At 40.8% G+C, this 20,693-nt stretch overlaps 2 protein-coding genes across 3 annotated transcripts in view; one reads left to right on the top strand and one right to left on the bottom strand.

Annotated features, from left to right (window-relative positions):
• LOC6579650 overlaps positions 1-20,693 on the bottom strand; it is a 64,273-nt gene that overhangs the window by 23,922 nt on the left and 19,658 nt on the right. For both annotated transcript variants that reach the window (XM_044010701.1, XM_044010702.1), the window contains exon 3: positions 8,100-8,407. In XM_044010701.1, coding sequence (XP_043866636.1) covers positions 8,100-8,407 — 308 coding nt within the window. The remainder of the gene's footprint in view (positions 1-8,099; positions 8,408-20,693) is intronic.
• Positions 438-2,942, top strand: LOC6579647 (odorant receptor 59b). Its single transcript, XM_002005493.4, has 3 exons — positions 438-1,276; positions 1,344-1,701; positions 1,775-2,942. Exons 1-3 carry the CDS (start codon positions 504-506, stop codon positions 1,841-1,843), a joined length of 1,200 nt encoding a protein of 399 aa, XP_002005529.1. The 5' UTR covers positions 438-503; the 3' UTR covers positions 1,844-2,942.

Here is a 20,693-nt window from a genome sequence, read left to right as displayed (position 1 = left end):
CATCAGGCAGAGTATAATCAATCAGAGTCTAAAGAGCAAAAACTTAATTTCATTTAGGCAGAGCTCGCATTAATTGTGTAATGAAAGAGGTGGTGGTAGAGAGAGAGAGAGAGAGAGGGATAGAGACAGGCAACTTCATATATTTAAGTACGGTATTATGTGTTAACTCATATAACAATATTATATAAATATTATTTCTATATAGAGTCAGTCAAAGGGAATTGGCAAAGCAGCAAAAGCTCTGCATTTATAATTGTATTCAGTGTGAGTTGACGGCTGTCGACTGAGTAAAGCTGATGGCATTAATTTTGCAGGCTATTGACAGCGGAGCGATAATAATACATTTCAATTGAGACATTCGCGTGCATATTTGAAGGTGTCACAGCTCATCAATTCCTAATGGCAGCCAAATCGAAGGGCGAGAATCGAACATCTGTCCGAGTGCTATAAAAGCAGGCAATTGGGTTCGGGTCGCACTCAAAAGAGCCGGCACCGTTGGCATCATGGCATCCAGATTCGAGCTAATCAGACCGGCGCCACTCACCCAGCGGGTGCGTTCCCGTGAGGGGCTCATCTACATGTACCGGGGCATGTGGCTGATTGGGTGGATGCCGCCGGAGTCGGGTGTGTGGCGGTATGTCTATCTCACTTGGACAGTTGCGACCTTGCTCTTCGGGGTCATATATCTGCCGCTGGCGTTTCTCACCAGCTATGTGCTGGAGTTCAGTAGCTTTGCGCCCAGCGCGTTCTTCACCTCGTTGCAGGTGGCCATCAACGTGTACGGCTCGTCGTTCAAGTCGATGATCACGTACTATTTTATGTGGCGGCTGAGCAAAACGGATACCCTGCTGGATAGACTGGACGAGCGGCTGCAGAACGACGAGGATCGCCAGAAGATACACAATGTGGTGGCCCGCAGCAATTACGCCTTTCTGATCTACACCTTCATCTACAACGGCTTCGCGATCTCCACCTTCTTCTCCATGGTGCTGAGCGGCAGCCCGCCGTGGGCCATCTACAATCCGTTTATTGACTGGCGCGCCGGCGTGCTCAACCTGTGGGCCGAGTCGATCTTTGAGTACATCGTCATGTCCATTGTGGTGCTGCAGGATCAGTTGGCCGACTCGTACCCACTCATGTACACGCTCATCTTTCGCGCCCATTTGGATGTGCTCAAGTCTCACATACGAAACCTGCGCATGGATCCCACAAAGAGTGAAAACGAGAACTACGACGAGCTAGTCAATTGCATAATGGATCACAAGCTTATACTTAGGTGAGCCAGATCGCGCTCCTTAGCTCTGGTGGGATCAACTCATGAATTCCCCTCTGCTCTTCGACAGGTGCTGCAATCTGGTTCGGCCAATCATATATCGCACAATATTTGCGCAGTTCCTGCTGATTGGCTTGGTGCTCGGCCTCACTCTGCTGAACATATTCTTCTTCTGTAACTTCTATCAGGCCGTTGGCTCCATTCTCTTTGTGCTCACCATACTGCTGCAGACGTTCCCCTTCTGCTACAACTGCAACCTGCTGATTGAGGACAGCGACGACTTGGCCAACGCGGTTTTCCACTCCAACTGGACCGAAGCGGAGCCGCGCTATAAAAGGACCCTAATCACTTTTATTCAACACGTACAGCAGCCCATTGTCTTCGTAGCAGGCGGCATATTCCCCATCTCGATGAACAGCAATATAAGCGTGAGTATGGGAGTGAGAGAGAGAGAGAGAGATGTTGAGAGAGAGAGAGAGGTTAAATCTCTATTTCCTGCAGGTGGCCAAGTTTGCATTCAGCATCATTACCATAGTGAAGCAAATGAATCTGGCCGAGAAGTTTCAGTAGGAGCCGAATCGAGTTTGCCCCACTGTGCAGCAGTTTGGGGCTTATCCACTTTTTATATTAACGTGAATTTTCATCTTTATTTATTGCACCCTTAAACGAGTCTGGCGCGTGCCAAGTGCTCGTCTGCAATTGCCTCTAATACAAGTAGCCCCCTTAGTAAAAAATGTAAACCAGAGTAATAGACGCACATACACACACACACACACATACATTGACTCAGTCCCCTCTGGGTTTCGGCATTGTTTGTGGCTGGCATTTGCATAGAATTTGTATATGTTATAGTTTATCTTATAAGATTTAGCTGATTTAGTTGTGCTCTGCAATTGCGAGGCCCGAAATGGTAATGGAAATGAAAAGCCACAAAACGGATGGAATACAACTCCCCGAGGAAACGGAGGCGGCAGCGGGGAGCAACATTTGCAAATTGTGTTAACAGACGGAAATTACAAACGAGAAATGAGAAACAAGAAATCTACCAATGCCAAGACATAATCAGCCCGCACATAAAAAGAGCAAAAAGCAAAAGAAGCAGCCGCAGGAGCAACTCCCTCGGCACCGTAGCTCTCGCAGGAAGTGCTACGCATATATGTACATAATACTGTTTACATATTGTATGTGATTTTTATTTAAATTTTATGTTAAACACGTGACGGGCAGACAGCAAAGATCATATATGTATATGTATATGATATAATATATATATATATAAATATATACACATATATATATGAATACATGTATTTAGCTGTAGAAAGTATCAACGGGACCAGACGCATCGACGACGACGACGATGACAGCAGCAACAACAACTTTGCTACAAATATTATGACATCTCCTTTTTTTTTTAACATAAAATGACACTCAACTGCAGCTGCACAGCATTTAGATTCGACACATGCAATTTATTAAATTGCTGCAATTAAGTTCGGTTTTTTTTTTTTTTTTTTTTTTTTTTTTTTCGACAGTGTCAACACTCGAGGTTAAATTTACATAGCCAGCATATTTGCTCGGCATGCCCTTTATATTTATTATACATATATAAAAGTTAAAATTTCAAAATAGATTGTTCTTCAAAGCCTTACTTAACTTTCGTACTAAAATAAAAAGAATACTCTTATCAAAAGTCGCTTTATATACATGAATATTTACAATATTTAAAAGTTTAAATAAAATATAAATGTATAGAAATATGCACTGAGATATTTATATGCATATAAATACTTCATAAAACATTATGTTAACAAATCATTTAACTTTATCAATTCCTCTCTTGGTTAATATAATCTCAACTTGATCTGTTAGTACATCTACTATATACAATGGAGGCACATAGACCTGGTGCCTTGATTAAATCTTGAATTAAATTTGCGTTAGATTTGATGGCAGACATTGAGAATATTTTAGTATATTTAATATGAAATATATAGATCCCAGCCTACATGAGCTATATGCTTATCTGATTTCTAATATCCTTCTAGCATTTATATTGAAATTCATTTATATATTTGAGAGATGTGCAACAAATTGGATTTTTGATTTGCTATTTAAGCTGGGCTTGAATTCATAGTAAACACCTTATATTAGCCCCAAATTGTAATAAACCGTTGGTTGACTGCATATAGGCTGTCATTGACATATGTAAAGTTATTTAAAATTTGTTTAGAGCCTTCAGCATTTTCAGTCTAAATGCCACAGCATAATTATGTTGATATCAATGCAAATTAAAATTGCATGCAATTTTCGAGATAAATTAATTTGTTAATGTATTAATTATTGAATGACAAAAAAATAACACAGGCTAACAGGAATAGAAAGGGAAATTTATATTGAGAGAAATAGTCTTCTGTAGTGAGTGAGTGGAAGAGAGAGGAATGGCAGATATATAGAGAGATGTGATATCTAAAGTTACGTCAAATTCTAAAGAGTTTTTATTTATTTAGTTATTTTTTTAAAAGCATCGAGTAAACAACTTGAATGTTTATATTACATATCTATTTATTTATTTTGATTTATTAACATATTTATGTTGTTTAATTTATTTAGTATAAATTTCTTGAAAAGCTGACTTAACAAAAAACAGCACGTCGAAAAAATTTATTAAAGTCCAGTCTGATTATATATTTGTACTAAAATCTTTTTTTGTTGAACAGTGCAGATGGACACAAATTTTTATTTTTTTTTAGCTTCATTATAAACAGCAAAAAGTGTGTAAATCAAGTCGCATTATAATATGTAAACAAGTGCTGCAAAAATAATAATGCTGCCGCAAATCAATTATTAATTTAGCTACCCATACATATGCACACATATATACATACATATATGTAGTTCTAATGAAGTGAAACGCATTGTGCCAATTGAATTGAAATTCGCATTCGAATATTTGGGCTGCACGAGCTGGAATTATTGTGCAATTGGGCAATTGGCCATGGCCATTTGGTGGCTATAAACGTTGATTATTGCACATTAAGTGCATTGAATGGAAATCGAAATTGAAATTGATTTTGATTTTGATTTTTTGCCTATTATAATTAATTGATATGCGTCTTTTATTTATGTTTGATAAAGCCATTAAGTAAACTCTGGCAATAATTACTCAATTTATCGCTGATTGCGGCGCAACAGCGCGAAAATAAAATTAATTATGTAACGTCAGAAATGGAATCACTTCCTTTAATGGGCGCTCATTTCATTTGATTTCATATCTTTTTTATTTTTATTTATTTATTTATTTTTTTCATTTTTGTGGATCCATTGTTGCAGGAAAAAGCGTTCGATAATTGCTTAAAAAATGGCATTGGCATTGGCATCACAGTCGTGCACACCGCAAAAGTATAATCAAATTAATTGCGCCTGAATTGGCCGGCAATTTGTTGCGGCTGCAAAGTATTTATGTATTTTTGTCAGCTGGCGTGAGAAAATCCCTGAAAATTTAATAAATTCAGCTTTGCCTTGCACTAGCGCCAAGCGCCTTGCCAGCGCCTTTCGCTGCCCCAAGACAAAGTTTTGCCCAAGCCAACGTTGAATACGCCGGAGACTCCGTGGCGAAGGACCACGACTGCGGCTACAGCAAGTTCAAATATGTAAATGCATATAAATTGAAAGTCAGCTACGTTATGCAGATATTCCGACAGCAACGAGGCCGACCCTAAGACGCAATTTAGCTGCCTCTGGTGTCGAGTTGCTCTGAAATGCCTGCCACACACACACACACACATATACACTATGCACACACACACAGAGAGAGATATGTGAGTGAACGTAAATCATAGTTCATAGTTGCGGCTATGCCGTGAGGCATCTTTCGCCCAAGTTTCACAGCCCAGCGAGGTCGCTGTTTGCCATAGATATATGAATCCGTTGTCAAAATGCTAGTCAACATTGACACACACACACACATATACACGTATATATGAATACACTGCTGCATAAAAGTTAACACAGGAAACATATGGCTTTCGGTTAAATTTTTGTTATAAATTTGTCATTTTCAGCTAGAGGGATAATATTTTAAACCATTTTATTTCAGTAGTAAACATAAACAATTGAAATAATATTTAAGTTTAAATTCTTAACTGTTTATAAATGTTAATGAATAAAATTTATTATATAATAATGGTTTATTTCAAAATTATCTTGTGTAAGCATTATTTATATTGTTTATCTGTTGTTTATAAGCGACATCAGTTTCGGAGTGTGGCATTTTGATTTCAGTGCATAGGCAACTCGTTGCATAGCTCAAAAGTTTGAGCATGAGTAAACTCCCTTGAATTTGAGGACATACAGAGATCTCTTTAACTTATTTCTCGATATCTGCAAAGATCAAAACCTCAGAGAGCAAGCAATGGCATCGGTTCTTCAACGACTTCGTTTGTAATCGGCTCGCTCTGGTTGTTCCCAAAGTTGAGCTGAGCGGAGTTTATGTATGTATTGGTATATATGCGAAGGCTGCGTTCGCTAAACACATCGATAGCGTAGTGAGTAGTTGCATGTATATGTGAGCGTGAGCATCGTTCGCATTGAGCTTTCGGTTTTCTTATTTGCTCACTTTCTGACTCTCAGTATGCGAACATCAATCGTATTGCTCCCAAACGATGTTCGTAACAAGAGCGTGACACGAATAGTTCAACTGAAGTAAAATAGACACGAGTAAAACCGAAGTCTCTCATGCACAGCGAGAGCAATCGAATATAATTTCATCGGTTGGTGCCACAAGCAGAGCGTTAGGAACTATAATTTGATGAGCACATAGCTATAGCAGCCAGTGTTGCTGATGAGTCAGAAAAGTCGATGCCTGATCGTCGGTGCAGAGACGCCTTTTATTTAAATAGGTTATCCAATAGGAATATTCTGTTTTTCTCTAAACCTGCCTTATCTCTATTGCCATGGTCTATCAGATTGAAGCATAAGCACTCGATGATTTTGTATATTGAGGAAGATGAAATAACATACATATATGGGACTGCTTCAAGCGAAAACCAGAAATAGCTTGGGTTCTCTAATTATTTTAGTTCCTTATGGCCCAACTTTGCTTCTATTAGCTTACCCTATATTAAATTCTGCTTCTTATTCATGTAAACCAAAAACAGCTTATCACATGAGTTCACTAGAAATTCTTAGTACAAAACTTGCTGCTTCAATTTAAATATATTTCTTGAAGCCTCGCGATGCCAGAAATGCTTTTTCCCCATCATCAAGCACGCTAGGGCATCGACATGGACGCGGGAGCATGTGGTCATGGGGGCATTTTGGTCTAATATTTGGACTACAAATAATATTTCAACGAGTGTTTGTTTTTTTCCAATTACCCCCGTGACGGCGGCAAGCAAGCAAACAAACGAGCCGATGAAAGAACGAACAAATGAATTTTTATCTGTGGCAAATAGCCCCGGCGTTAGCCGGCTTTTGTTTGCCTGCCCCAAGCTGGCTGCAATTTGCGGTGGCCACTGCCAAACGTGGCATTAGTATGCAGCGGTATCCAGTGCGGGCGTCATGCAGCCTAAGCGGCTGCGTGTTTGTTTTCAATTCCGTTTGTCTGCCCTTTCACTCGCACACACGCTCGCTCTCACTCACTCTCACTCCCTCTCACTCCCTCTCTATTTAAATGTTTCAGAGAGAGACAACACATGCGATTCGTTGGCAGCTAGAAAACGCTGTCTGCCATGCTAAGTAATAGAGCGTGCGGCTCGCGTGCACAAATTGCGCATACGCGACGTATGACGTATGTATAAATGCGTACTTATAGTATATATATATATATATGTATGTAGCTAATATATATGTATTTGCTATTTGCCTGCAGCCGAACGGGCAAATAATTTGCATACCAACATGAGCAGCCGACATGGCAAACACGACACGACACGTGGCGTATACGTAACCTTTAATTTACAAAATTATGCATATCAGAATGTGGCCAAAGACCATCTGCATTAAAGCCAGAGTCTGAGTGTGTGTTAACTGAAAGAATTGATTGACGAACCGAACTGATTGATTGATTGATTGACTAATTAAATGTAATCCGAGCGAATTACGAACCGTGAACTGCATTTAATGCACTGATTGAGGCATGCCAAACGTTATTCAACTCTTGCTAATGAGTCAGGGCTTAAACGTGGCCTATTTCATTTAGGCCACTCGATTGAGTGCCGCAATAGTTGGCCATAATTTAAGAGCTGCCAACGGGCGACACATGCAATTTTCGTCTGTTTCCTTTGGAGTCCCAGGTGCGTATTCAGAAATCACAGCTAATTAGAAAGGCTGTGCCGACTTCTGGGCTATTCATTTACATTTTAAGTGGCCTGCCTTTACGGACACACAAACACCCAAACATATATTCATATTATATACACACAGCAATTTGAGACAGTGCCGTCATTTTCTTTCTTATTTATTTGCTTAATTGTTGGGCTATGATAGAAATTTGCCCAACTGGCAATGATAAAGCGACAGTAAAATATGCGACTCTAAATGGATAGCAACGGCATCGCAATTAGGCAACAGCAGCAGCAGCAGAAGCTCCCTTTTATGGCCTGGCGGCTCCCTTGGCGACTCGGCTAAGTGTCCCTGATGTCGTCTGGACAGTGACTAATGAAGTCACAGATTAAAGCACGCAGCAAATATAAATATTCAATGCCATACTCGTGTATACTCCGCTGCCATTACCGTTACCATTGCCATTGCCATTGAGGCATAAATAAGCTAGGAGTACCGCCCCAGTCCACAAAGGGTGCATAAATCAGGGGCTGCTACTTACATTTCAGGTACTGCTCGTTGCGTGCTATCACTCGCTCGGCGTTCTTGCGTGCGAGGAAGAACCATTCGGATGTGTTGCCCAGGTAATGGTACTCCATGGCCAGATCCTTGGCCAGCACGGCGCCCAGATTCGGCGGCGGCAGGCGGTAGGCGAACGGACAGAAGAGTCCCGGCTGAGCTGGATGCTCGTTCCAATCGAAGCAATTGCCCGCTGCAAATATATCATCGTCGAACTCCACCATGGACAGCACCGAGGCGTGCAGCAAGTTGACATCTTCCTGCACCGAGTGCGCCGTCGTCTTGAAGATTCTGCACGGAAATGGAGAAATGTCGGAAAATTATACGAGATGAATCAAGCGAGCACGTTACAATTTAGCGAAAATTGCATTAAAAATCCATGACATAATATCTTATATATATATATGTATGTATGTATGTATATATGTGTACAGTGTTCAGTCGGGTCATAGATTAAAGCATTCCAGCAGAGATGCTGTGGGTGGCTGCTACAAGGCTTGTTATTGTTTGCCAGCCCGGGCTGCCTCTCATTTTGTCGTGGCTGTCATTTATATTTTTATAACCGCTTGTTTGCTGCACCACTGCCCCACTGCCCCGCTGCCCCGCTGCCCGGCTGCCACCACTGACCCACTATTGTCCCACTGTCTGCTCTGCCGAATTGCCGTGGCTGTTGTTCCGGCCAGTTCGTGGGCAGGGGCGGGGGCGGGGCCCCAGGCTCTAACACAAGTGCACTTATAGGCGCAGCGCATTATGCTGCTTCAAGCTGTGCTCAAGTGCTCCAAGCGCTGCGACTGAGGCAGCGACTGCGACTGCGACTGCGACTGCGACGACGACTGCGACTGCGGCTGTAGCTATTGTGTGGCATCAGGCTCTCTGGGTGTTGCCAACTAGGTGTGTGACTCTCTCTGTGTATATATGTGTATATGTGTGTGTGTGTGTGTGTGTGTCTGTGTGTGTGTTTGTAAAAGTAAATGAGAATATTGCGTTCAAGATTGTGCCCTAAGTGCCATAAGCCCGGGCCGCCCGTCGCCAATGGACGTCTCCCAGCCTCCCAGCCTCCGTCCCATTCCCCGTCTACGTCAACGTCTACGTCGGGTCGCTTGGCCGGTATTAATTAAAATGTCACTTTAACATAACATTTCCGTTAGGCAACAACAGAAACCACAGGCGACATCCGCGCACCACAATTCCCGCTGTTCGACTTGGACCAAAACTGTCTAATGGCCAAGGCTATTGCCAAAGTCCAGGCCGAAATAAAATTCTCTTAATATGAATATATAATTATTTGCGGCCGCAACAGCGTCCTTCCATTTAGCCTCTTTTGGCCATTTAAGAATTGGGCAAAAACTTGTTGTTTGTTTGTTTTCCAGCAGATTAACAAGCAAACAAACTTATGTTTAACTTAAGGGCTACGTGTTGGTATGCGTCTATGTGTGTGTGGTTGTGTGAGTGTGTGGAAACTTAGGGGATTTTGACAAGAAAGCTTTAAGTCCGAATATAGGTATGATATGTGTATTAAAGCTTATATATATAGTTTTAGTGTATAAGAATTAAATTTATATTATTTTTAAAATGAAAATTAATTATACGGAACTAAATTGAATTTCCTATATTTGTATTAATTTTAATGTTAATAAACAGCTTAAATTTTTAATTAATTTTAAAAATTTATTTAATCAATTTAATGCATTTATAAATATTAATAAACTTCTTAAATTATATATTACTATATTATGTTTATATTACTATTAAAAGAATAAATTATAATAAATATAATGCATTTATTAATACTAATTTATTAAATCATCTTAAAACTCTTATATTTTTTTACATATAACAATAAATTAAAAATTATTTTGTATATCACTATTTAAAAAATTTATTTAAGATAAAATAATATTATATTACACTTCGAATCATTTAATTCATATAATAGTAATCATAATCATATATATATGTATCAATGAATTTTATAAATTATTTAAATAAAACATAAAAATAGCAATTAATTGTTAACTTGATTCAATTTAAGCTCTCCTAAATGTTTGTCACTTTCAATAAAAATATTATTTATTTTCATAGGTCAGCAGAGCAAAGAGCATCTAAGCCATTTGTTTTCATATGCTATTCCTAACAGTTTTGGCTACATTTTCCGCTCAACTTTGTCGCTTCGTTTTCCAATAGAGTGGACCAAAATTGGCGCTGTGCGTGCGGCTTTGGCTAATTTGTGTGTGTGATTTTGACACGCTCGCTAACTGGGGGTGTGGCTCATTAATTAGTTGATCTGTTGCGAGGTTCATTTGTAAATGTCAGCCACATTTTGTCATTGCGAATGGCCCAGCGTCAGAGTTGAAAAGTCGCTCGCAGGCTCAACAAAAAACTTGAGGCTGGCTAATGATGATGATGATGATGATGATGATGATGGGGATGATAATGAGGGTGGCAATGCTGACTGTGCAACAAAGCTTGAACAGCTTTTTGGCATCTCAGTATACGCTCTCACACATAATTTACGGCCACACTTGCCTGCTTCGAGCACAGCCACGGAGTTAAGTATATAATGGATGTGTAGCTCAGGCTGGGGCTGCGGCAAGGGATGCGACATATGAGTGCCCGTTAGCTGCAATGTTTAATTAGCTGTCCACAAATAACTGAGCAGCAGCACGATAAGCTATTCCACTCACTCACTCTCACTCTCGCTCTCTCTCTCTCCCTCTCTCTCTCTCTCTCTCTCTCTTTAAGTTTTTATTACGTGTCTCCGATGCTCTGGCAGACTGCTTGAACTCTTCAGCAAGTGTTGCAAGTCGTAAGCAACTGCAGCAGAGCCTGTTTTTTGCGAAAAGTGTGTTAAAGAGACTCGACTGTTGAAAGGGCAAAACAAGCACTAAGCTGCAGGTGCGTCAAGCAGACAGACAGACAGACAGGCAGGTGGGCAGGTGGGCAGGCAAAGTGCCAAAGCTGTCGCTGTTGTGCCTTGCACTCTTGAGAAGGTAACGCAGCAAGTGCAAGCAGCACACACACTCTCTCTCTCTCACTCTCTCTGTGTTTGTGGGTGTTAAGATATGTGCCACTGGGACTTGCAGAATTTGTAATGCACTGTTTGCTGTTGCTGCGTTTGAAAGCAGCTGACATTTAATTAAAAATCATTGACCAGCAGCAGCAGCAGCAGGAGCAGCAGGAGCACTAGAAGTAGCAGACAAAGCAATACAGATAATAGGGCTGCTTATCAGCTATCCGCTTGTCAGCACATCACAGCACTGAGGACACATAGTCCGCGGGCCGACAGATTCCACTTGTGTATTCATATTATGAGTCTCTATGACAGTCAAAATGGCGCCTAAGCCGCCATGAGCCGCGAGCCATGTTGCTTATTTGTTTTGCATATGGTGTCCGGGCCAGGGCTCTTCTCGACACTCAGTTGAAATACATATTACAAAACTTGTGAAAGCTGGGATAAGTAGGGGCGGAGAGCGACAACCCACAGCGAACAACGAACAGCGAACAGCGAACAGCGAACAGAGAACAGCGAACAACGAGCTGAGAACAACAAAGTGAACAGTGGCTGGCATTTAAGCCGCTTTTTATTTGACTTGACTTGAGAAGGCCGACAAGCAGCTGACACAGGAGCTGACGTTACCCGGCCTGGGCCCACATAACGTATATAATTTACAAATGCCAATTTGCTTTAAAGCTGATGCCAAGGCCGGGCTTTCGCACACACTCCCCCTCTCTCACCCTCTCTCTCCCTCTCAATATTGATTCCTTTCTGCTGGAATCAGCAGAAAATCAGGACAAAAATCAAGCTGGAATCTGTTGTATTCACGCTGGATGCTTCAAATTTCATTCAATTATTTCGATTACTTCATACTTATTGGTGAAGAACCAATTAGTTATTAGCGTGAAGCCAGCTAAAAGCGAAATTGGCAAATTAAATTCACATTGCGGCACCTGGAAGGGACCTTTCCAGCCTCGGACCAGCAGAAACACACAAAAAGCAGCTGAGCCAGCCTGAGGCCATTTTCGGCATGCAAATACAAACGCAGACGGGGCAAACATGCGCTCGCCACGCTCCATGCTCCAACTTCGGCAAGGACATGCTTTAACGTGTCCTTGTGCAATACACAAGCGTATGCGTGTGAGTGTGTGTGTGTGTGTGCGAGTCAGGCACGCTTCATGTCGACTTTTTAATTGAAAGCGAAATGTTTTAGTTTAATTATTCAAAGCTCGCCGTTGCGCATGTTTGACCTGCAACGTCTGCTCGGCTGGCTTGCAGGGATCAGAGCAAGCAGTTAATATTGAAAGTGCCTAGCCCTGGCCCTGGCTCTGGCTCTGGCTCTGGCTCTGGCTCTGGCCCTGGCTGTGGCCTACCTGTCAATGGCTGGCAGTCGACCACCTGGCATGCCTTTGTTCTAGGCTTTTGCCTTTTGTTGGCCAGCTTCCTGGCAAATGTTGATTTTGGCCCATTGCAAGCACCGTCCATGGCCCTCATCAATATTAATTAGCCCATAATGATCAAATGGGCAATGCGAGCTATGACTCCATGAAGTGCATCTGATTAGATTGCGATTGACTGCCAATTTTTACCCAGTATTGTTGGATATTAAGAATTTATCAACTGCTAAGCAAACTTTGAATATTCCATGTAAAATATGATGAAAATGAAGAAATAAATTAAATTTCCTGATGAAATCATACTATATACATTTTATAGTATATGCTATCCCATATATTCTTCAAGCTCAATTTTTTATTTTTCCAAAAGTAATTTAGAATATATTTATAAAAAAAATATATACATTTATATTTAAATAATTTTTTTTTTTAATTTGATTGTTAAAAATGTTTGAAAATAAATATAAAATTAATATAAATCTGACTTTTTACTATAATAAAATGTATTAAAATTAATAAATATATTAATTTAAATTAAAATGTATATATTTATTTATTAATTTTAAATTTTATTTATTTATTTATTATTATTATTTTTTTTTTTTGTCATGCCATTTTTCTATTCAAACAAGAATTTTTAATAAATTTTTATACATTTTATACTGCTTAAAAGGCTCCATGTTCCCATGACATACCCAATTGTGTCTAATTTATTCTGAGAAAAGCTTTTAGCATTGGCTGGCTCAGCTTTCCATTGTCACTCACATATGCAGATTTAGGTATCGATATCACTAAAAAGTTATCCTTAAAAAACAGCTAATTACCGAAGCACTTTGGGCCTTTACACATTACCCAAATTACCCTTAGCACTGAGTTTCTATTCGTGCCTCGTAGATGTTGAAGCCCTTTCCTTTACGCATTTGCTTTCACGAGTTACCCTCATACATATTTGTATAATATATATTTCTATAATTAGCACAGGAAATTGAAGCTTAATTAATTAAAAATTGCGGGCCAACTCCAAAGGGTTTTTGCTTGACTCCACGCTGGTTGCTGCGCGGCTTGCGGCAGCGGGCCAAGTAAATGGCTAAATGAATCCGAAGCAGAGGCAGTTGCTGTTGACATGTTGATGCAGGCCGCAAGCACAAGCTCCACACACACTCACGCACACGCACGCACTCGAACACACACCCTTAGACAACGCCTCTTTAATATTTCTTTTTGAAAAATGTTTTTTTGATTTAGTCCGTTAATTGCTTTCAAGTTGCCAACTTCAGTGCTCGCGCCCGATGATTATTATTGCTGCGGCGCAAGAACAAAAAAGGCGAAAAACAACGAGAACTTGGCAAGCATTTTGGCCAAAAAAGTTTCTTTTGATTTTCTTTGCACCACAGCCGAGCGCCCAGCCCCAGCGCCCAGGCGCGGCGTGGCGTGGTCATAACGAGCCCACTGGGTGCGGTGCGTGGATGTGGGCCAAGCCGTAGCTGCTCTGTGTGAGAAACTTTTTCGACTCGGTCTGCTGGCTGCTTGACTGCGGATTAACTGCAAAAAGGCAGCCGCGTTTTTATTGCGTAAAAATAGACTTGCCGACGCGGCGGCTGTGGTGTGACTTAAATATTACGCATACGCCAATTGGGCCAGGGCTGGAGAGCAGCAGTACTACAGCTTGACGTACAAGTTTGTTAAGCCGTTCGGCTACACATGTTGCTGCAAGTGTGATGCAACTATAGCCATAATGACAGCGGAGCACAGCATAAGGAATGCAGCCGACAACAAATGTTGATGCTGACTGGCGGCAACAAAAGGCAATACACTTACACTTGCATTTGCATCAGCAGCACCATCAGCAGCAGCATCCGCATCCGAATCCGCATCTGTATCAGCATCAACATCAGCATCAGAAAAGTCAGAGTCAGAGTCGCATGCAAAAAAAGGAAAGAGCAGCGGCAAACACAGTTCGCTGGATAAGTGAGGCTAGCCTTAGGCTCGGTGGTGGCGCAGTGTTGCCGCAAGAACCGCAGGCACCGCACCACTGCACCACCGCGCGCTGCTGTCAGTTGCAGTTGTACAATTGCGGCAGAGAGCAGTTGAAATTCACATTAGGTATATACTGCGCGAAATGAAAACAATTTCCATTTCGTAACCGAGGGCAGCAGAGCGTGCGAATGCGTTTACATGAGATGGTGTGGTGGGTGCGTTATTAGCACCACCCGTGGCGCATAGCAAATCAAGCGGCACTAAAGGCCAAAGCAAAGCCGGATGTTGGCCATGTGTTTCATGATGCATGTATCTCTATCCCTATCTCTGTCTGTATCTCTGTCTGTATCTGTATCTGTATCTGTATCTGTATCTGTATCTGTATCTGTATCTGTATCTGTATCTGTATCTGTATCTGTATCTGTATCTGTATCTGTATCTGTATCTGTATCTGTATCTGTATCTGTATCTGTATCTGTATCTGTATCTGTATCTGTATCTGTATCTGTATCTGTATCTGTATCTGTATCTGTATCTGTATCTGTATCTGTATCTGTATCTGTATCTGTATCTGTATCTGTATCTGTATCTGTATCTGTATCTGTATCTGTATCTGTATCTGTATCTGTATCTGTATCTGTATCTGTATCTGTATCTGTATCTGTATCTGTATCTGTATCTGTATCTGTATCTGTATCTGTATCTGTATCTGTATCTGTATCTGTATCTGTATCTGTATCTGTATCTGTATCTGTATCTGTATCTGTATCTGTATCTGTATCTGTATCTGTATCTGTATCTGTATCTGTATCTGTATCTGTATCTGTATCTGTATCTGTATCTGTATCTGTATCTGTATCTGTATCTGTATCTGTATCTGTATCTGTATCTGTATCTGTATCTGTATCTGTATCTGTATCTGTATCTGTATCTGTATCTGTATCTGTATCTGTATCTGTATCTGTATCTGTATCTGTATCTGTATCTGTATCTGTATCTGTATCTGTATCTGTATCTGTATCTGTATCTGTATCTGTATCTGTATCTGTATCTGTATCTGTATCTGTATCTGTATCTGTATCTGTATCTGTATCTGTATCTGTATCTGTATCTGTATCTGTATCTGTATCTGTATCTGTATCTGTATCTGTATCTGTATCTGTATCTGTATCTGTATCTGTATCTGTATCTGTATCTGTATCTGTATCTGTATCTGTATCTGTATCTGTATCTGTATCTGTATCTGTATCTGTATCTGTATCTGTATCTGTATCTGTATCTGTATCTGTATCTGTATCTGTATCTGTATCTGTATCTGTATCTGTATCTGTATCTGTCTGTATCTGTATCTGTATCTGTATCTGTATCTGTATCTGTATCTGTATCTGTATCTGTATCTGTATCTGTATCTGTATCTGTATCTGTATCTGTATCTGTATCTGTATCTGTATCTGTATCTGTATCTGTATCTGTATCTGTATCTGTATCTGTATCTGTATCTGTATCTGTATCTGTATCTGTATCTGTATCTGTATCTGTATCTGTATCTGTATCTGTATCTGTATCTGTATCTGTATCTGTATCTGTATCTGTATCTGTATCTGTATCTGTATCTGTATCTGTATCTGTATCTGTATCTGTATCTGTATCTGTATCTGTATCTGTATCTGTATCTGTATCTGTATCTGTATCTGTATCTGTATCTGTATCTGTATCTGTATCTGTATCTGTATCTGTATCTGTATCTGTATCTGTATCTGTATCTGTATCTGTATCTGTATCTGTATCTGTATCTGTATCTGTATCTGTATCTGTATCTGTATCTGTATCTGTATCTGTATCTGTATCTGTATCTGTATCTGTATCTGTATCTGTATCTGTATCTGTATCTGTATCTGTATCTGTATCTGTATCTGTATCTGTATCTGTATCTGTATCTGTATCTGTATCTGTATCTGTATCTGTATCTGTATCTGTATCTGTATCTGTATCTGTATCTGTATCTGTATCTGTATCTGTATCTGTATCTGTATCTGTATCTGTATCTGTATCTGTATCTGTATCTGTATCTGTATCTGTATCTGTATCTGTATCTGTATCTGTATCTTCATCTGTATCTGTATCTGTATCTTCATCTGTATCTGTATCTTTGTTTCTATCTGTATCTCTGCTGTATTTGTATCTGTGTCTATTTCTGCGTCTGTAGCTTATTCTCTGGCTGCATACACTTACATATTTATTTGTGTGCTCTGGCAAACTTTGAAGGATGTTGACAATGGCACGCAAGGGGCTCGGCACCAGGCCAGGCCGCGCTCTGTGTGTGGCGGCGACCTTGTTGTTGTCATGTCAGCGCCGACAACGCCATCTCAGTTGCGTTTTATTGCCGCGGGCGGGCAATTGGTCGCTGCAATTGCTATTTCCATCCACCCTCCACCCTCCGCTCTCCGCCATTCGTCTTTCGCCATTTGCCATTTGCCATTCCTTCTGCAGCCTTTGCCGTTGCACATCGCTTATGCAGATTTCGATTTGTGTTGAAAACAAATACGCGAGCTCAAACAGCGCTTGGCAACACAATTGCCACCCAGCCAGGCCGACCCAGGCTCTGCTCAGCCTTAAACCAAATGTTGCACGACAAATTGAATACGACCGAAGCAGCGGCCGATTTATTTGCATGCGTCACTTTATCGGAAAAGTTCAAGATAAACAAAAAATCGCAGCGAATTGCTGACTGAAGACGCGACTTTGCAGCAGAGCAGCAGTGGCAAAAGGCAGCAGGGGCAGCAGCAGGAGGCAGCAGCAGGAGGCAGCAGCAGAGAGCAGGCAGCAAAGAGAAACAAAAACATTTCCATTGCCAAACAACAAGAAACCGGAAACTCAATTTCAGCTCAAGTTCTATGCAGGATGTCGACGGATGCAGAGGGCAGCGCCACTCGAGCTAAAACTCAAGCGACGACAACACATTTAAGTACTTAAAAGTTTGCCAACTCTTTTTGCTCATTTTACAAGGTGTGTGCGTGTAAGCGTGTGTGTGTGTGTGTGTGTGTGTGTGTGTGGTGTGTGTGCTTAGCCTGGCTGGCTGGCAACACTTTTGTGGCAACTAAAAGAAAAAGTGGCCAAGGCAAGAAAACAATTGAAGCTCGTAATTTTTACTTGAATTGATATTGTTTTTCCTGCCGCTTTTCTTCTGCTGTTGCCGTTGCTGCTTTTTGGGTTCTTATTGTTGTTGCTGTCGCTGTGTGTTCCTTAACTGTTCTTTGTTTTTGTTTGCGTAACAAATAAACGGAAATGCTTAGACACAAACTCCGAACACCAACGCCAATGGCAACAACAATAGCAACAACAACAGCAACAACAACAAATTGTATCACTAAACAATAACTTCAATTAGTTTGTCTGTACGTGTGCGCACCTAAAAGGTCCTACAACTCCGAGCACCACTTAGACCCACCCACAGCCACAGCCACACCCACTCTTCCAGCTAAGCCCACTTGGTGTTGTCTGCAGCGGATGTTGTTTTTATTTTGCTCCTTTCTTTTGAGGTATTGTCGGGGTCTTTTCTTCGGATTTCCCTAGCTGCCGCGTCGCGTGGGCGACAGGAAGTCGTTGATTATGTTTACATAGAAAACAAATTGCGTTGGCGACCTATCGAGAACTGATTAAAATAATTGATGAATATCTGCCAGATTATGAGTGCTTCGGCTCAGCTTAAATGGGAGTTCAGCTTAATCAGCGACAGCTTAGCACTCAAGCAGCAACAGTTCCCGGGGGCAACACTCAATGCCCACATTAAATGAAAGCAAACGTCTAGCATATGACACTAAGTGCAATAATGTTGATCCTGCCCTGGATACAATACAATTTATTGGCATTTCACATTCCCAGCATTTTATTGCTGTTGCCGGCCTCGCTTAGCCCTGTGGCTCGCGATCCACTCAATTTGTCATGCTGTTTGTGCTTTTAATTGTTTACGTGTCTATGGACGGACTGAGGGCAAGTGTGACGGATTTGTTAGCTATTAAGTCGACTGGCCTGAGGCATTTGTTAGCTTTACTGCTGCGTGTCTGACTGCTCCGTCTGCTCTGTTTGGTTTTTCGATTTCCCCTTAAAGTCTGTCAAGTCGGGTGTCGACTGTCGAGCTAGATATAAACTCATTTCGAGTCGACCTTGCGTCTAGCCAAGCTGAAAAGGAAGTCATAAATCCTTGGGCTGCCTTCAGTTGGCCAATCTTTGTTTTCGCTACCTGTTCTAGCCGTAGAGCATTTGCCATTCGTTGCTTACCATCTAATTGTTTTTATTTTCTTTTTTTCTAGCACATTTTGTCGTCTGGTTCCTAATAAATTACTTTTACTGTAGGTGAACAAATGTCTGTGATTTAAGCGCTCTCTAATCAATGCTGCGGGACGCACAAACGCGTCGCATCGATGCACGACGCACAAAGTTGGACGAAAAAGTTCTTATCTGCGATAGGAAATTATGTGGGAGCCAAGGGAGAGCCAAAAAAAAAAAAAAGCAAAAGCAGAGAACAAGAGAACTGTGAATACATGAGACGCCGCTCGCTGACATTTTCTTTGCGTTTGGTCAGTGTCTGAAATCGAAGAGGGAAAAAATTGAAACGCTTTTTCACTGAAAGCAACATATATTCAATGTCTAATGTCCTGCAAGGAGCCCAGTCACATGCAGGTGGCTACAACAACAGTCGTTCATGGGAGCCCACATATGCGCCATGAAGAAAACTTTGGCATTTATTGCGCCCGACTGACCAAGGAGAGTGGAACAAATGTCGCTCAGGCTGCTGGCTGGAGAGAACTGTTCGATGTTCAATGTTCGATGCTGCACGGCAGAGTTTCATGTCCTTAAGCGTACAATTCTTCGTTGAAATCGGCAAGAACTAGGCGTGCTCACAGCGACAGCTGCGAGTTTCAACGAACAAAAAGAATACAACAAAAATATCGGCATTGTTGCGGTTGTCAAAGTAAATCAAAGCCCTCGACTGCTTTTTCATTCTCTTTTTCTCATTTTCTTGGTTGGCCAAGTTCTTGGCGATAGTTGTTGGCGCAGTTTCGCATCCACTAAGTAATTGAACTTTTATCAAAACTGCCGACAACTTCGGGCAACTTGGCAACCGACAAAAGTGTAAGTTAATTGAGCCCATATCATATCATATCTAATGTATGTAACAAATTATATAATGAGCTCATGTCTGGGCGCGTTGATCCAGCGTTGTGCTAGCCAAACTATTTTCTTCTTTTCTCACTTGCGCTGTAGTTGAGCTATTTGCATAATTTGAGCATTGATGAAAACATTTTGTATAAATGCAAAGCATCGAATGGATTCATGCGTGGAATATATTAAATATGCTAAGTGAAGTCATGAGTGGAATAAATAGATAATACAGAGAATAGTTTGGGCATTACAAGATTATTTGAATGTAAATTCCAATTTACGGATCAGAATTTTATTTGACTGCAACCTATGATATGGTTGGATAATATTTGACGAGCTGAGTTGATGTGGCCCTGTCCGTCCGTCCGTATGAGCAAGCCGATCTCAGAAGATATAAGAGCCAGAGAGCTGAAATTTGGCATGCATAGTCGTGTATACCATACGCAGTACAAACTTATCTTATTTTTTCGATAACTCATCCGATAACTTTTTTATCGAGAATAATCGAAAAGTAGATTTTGTTTTTTTCAGCCTATCGAGTAGAATATCAGCTTAGAAGGTGCAGGGTATCTCCTAGTCGAACAGTCTCGACTGGAGTCTTCTTACTTGTTTTCGATTGACCAATGATATTTATATATATGGGGTCTGCGATGATTCTTTCTCCCTGTTTCATACTTTTCACAAAACCATTATACCCAGATTTCCCATTTTAAATGAGCAGCCTTGTAGGGCTACCAGATGGGTCCGTCGAATATGAACAGCCCTGTATACATAAATCATCAAGCCCATTATTTTCATATCTAATTAATTATTCCACTAAGTAAAGTCAGCCCAATATACGAAATTTTGGCTATAAGATTTGATTAATGTGTTTGCTTTAATAACAAAACGATAAACAATTTCTAAAAATTTAATAAAAGTATTTAGTTATTTGCCAAACCTTAATTATCACTCGGAAAGTTGTGCGCTAACTTTATTCAACTATTATTGACCGAACTATTTGGCACAAGTGCTCACTAAATGCTGTGGAAGATATTGAGGTATG

The sequence above is a fragment of the Drosophila mojavensis genome, unplaced genomic scaffold, assembly GCF_018153725.1.
Source record: "Drosophila mojavensis isolate 15081-1352.22 unplaced genomic scaffold, ASM1815372v1 contig_80, whole genome shotgun sequence".
Lineage (NCBI taxonomy): Eukaryota > Metazoa > Arthropoda > Insecta > Diptera > Drosophilidae > Drosophila > Drosophila mojavensis.
The sequence above is the reverse complement of the archived record's forward strand: the minus strand, read 5'-3'. Positions and strand labels throughout refer to the sequence as shown.

What these genes read in the sequence shown, in the direction of transcription:
- LOC6579647 (XM_002005493.4), top strand. Translation starts at nt 504, where the DNA reads ATGGCATCCAGATTCGAGCTAATCAGACCGGCGCCACTCACCCAGCGG. An exon ending in GATCACAAGCTTATACTTAG is followed by an intron (nt 1,277 to 1,343) that starts GTGAGCCAGATC and finishes GCTCTTCGACAG; the next exon opens with GTGCTGCAATCTGGTTCGGC. An exon ending in CGATGAACAGCAATATAAGC is followed by an intron (nt 1,702 to 1,774) that starts GTGAGTATGGGA and finishes TATTTCCTGCAG; the next exon opens with GTGGCCAAGTTTGCATTCAG.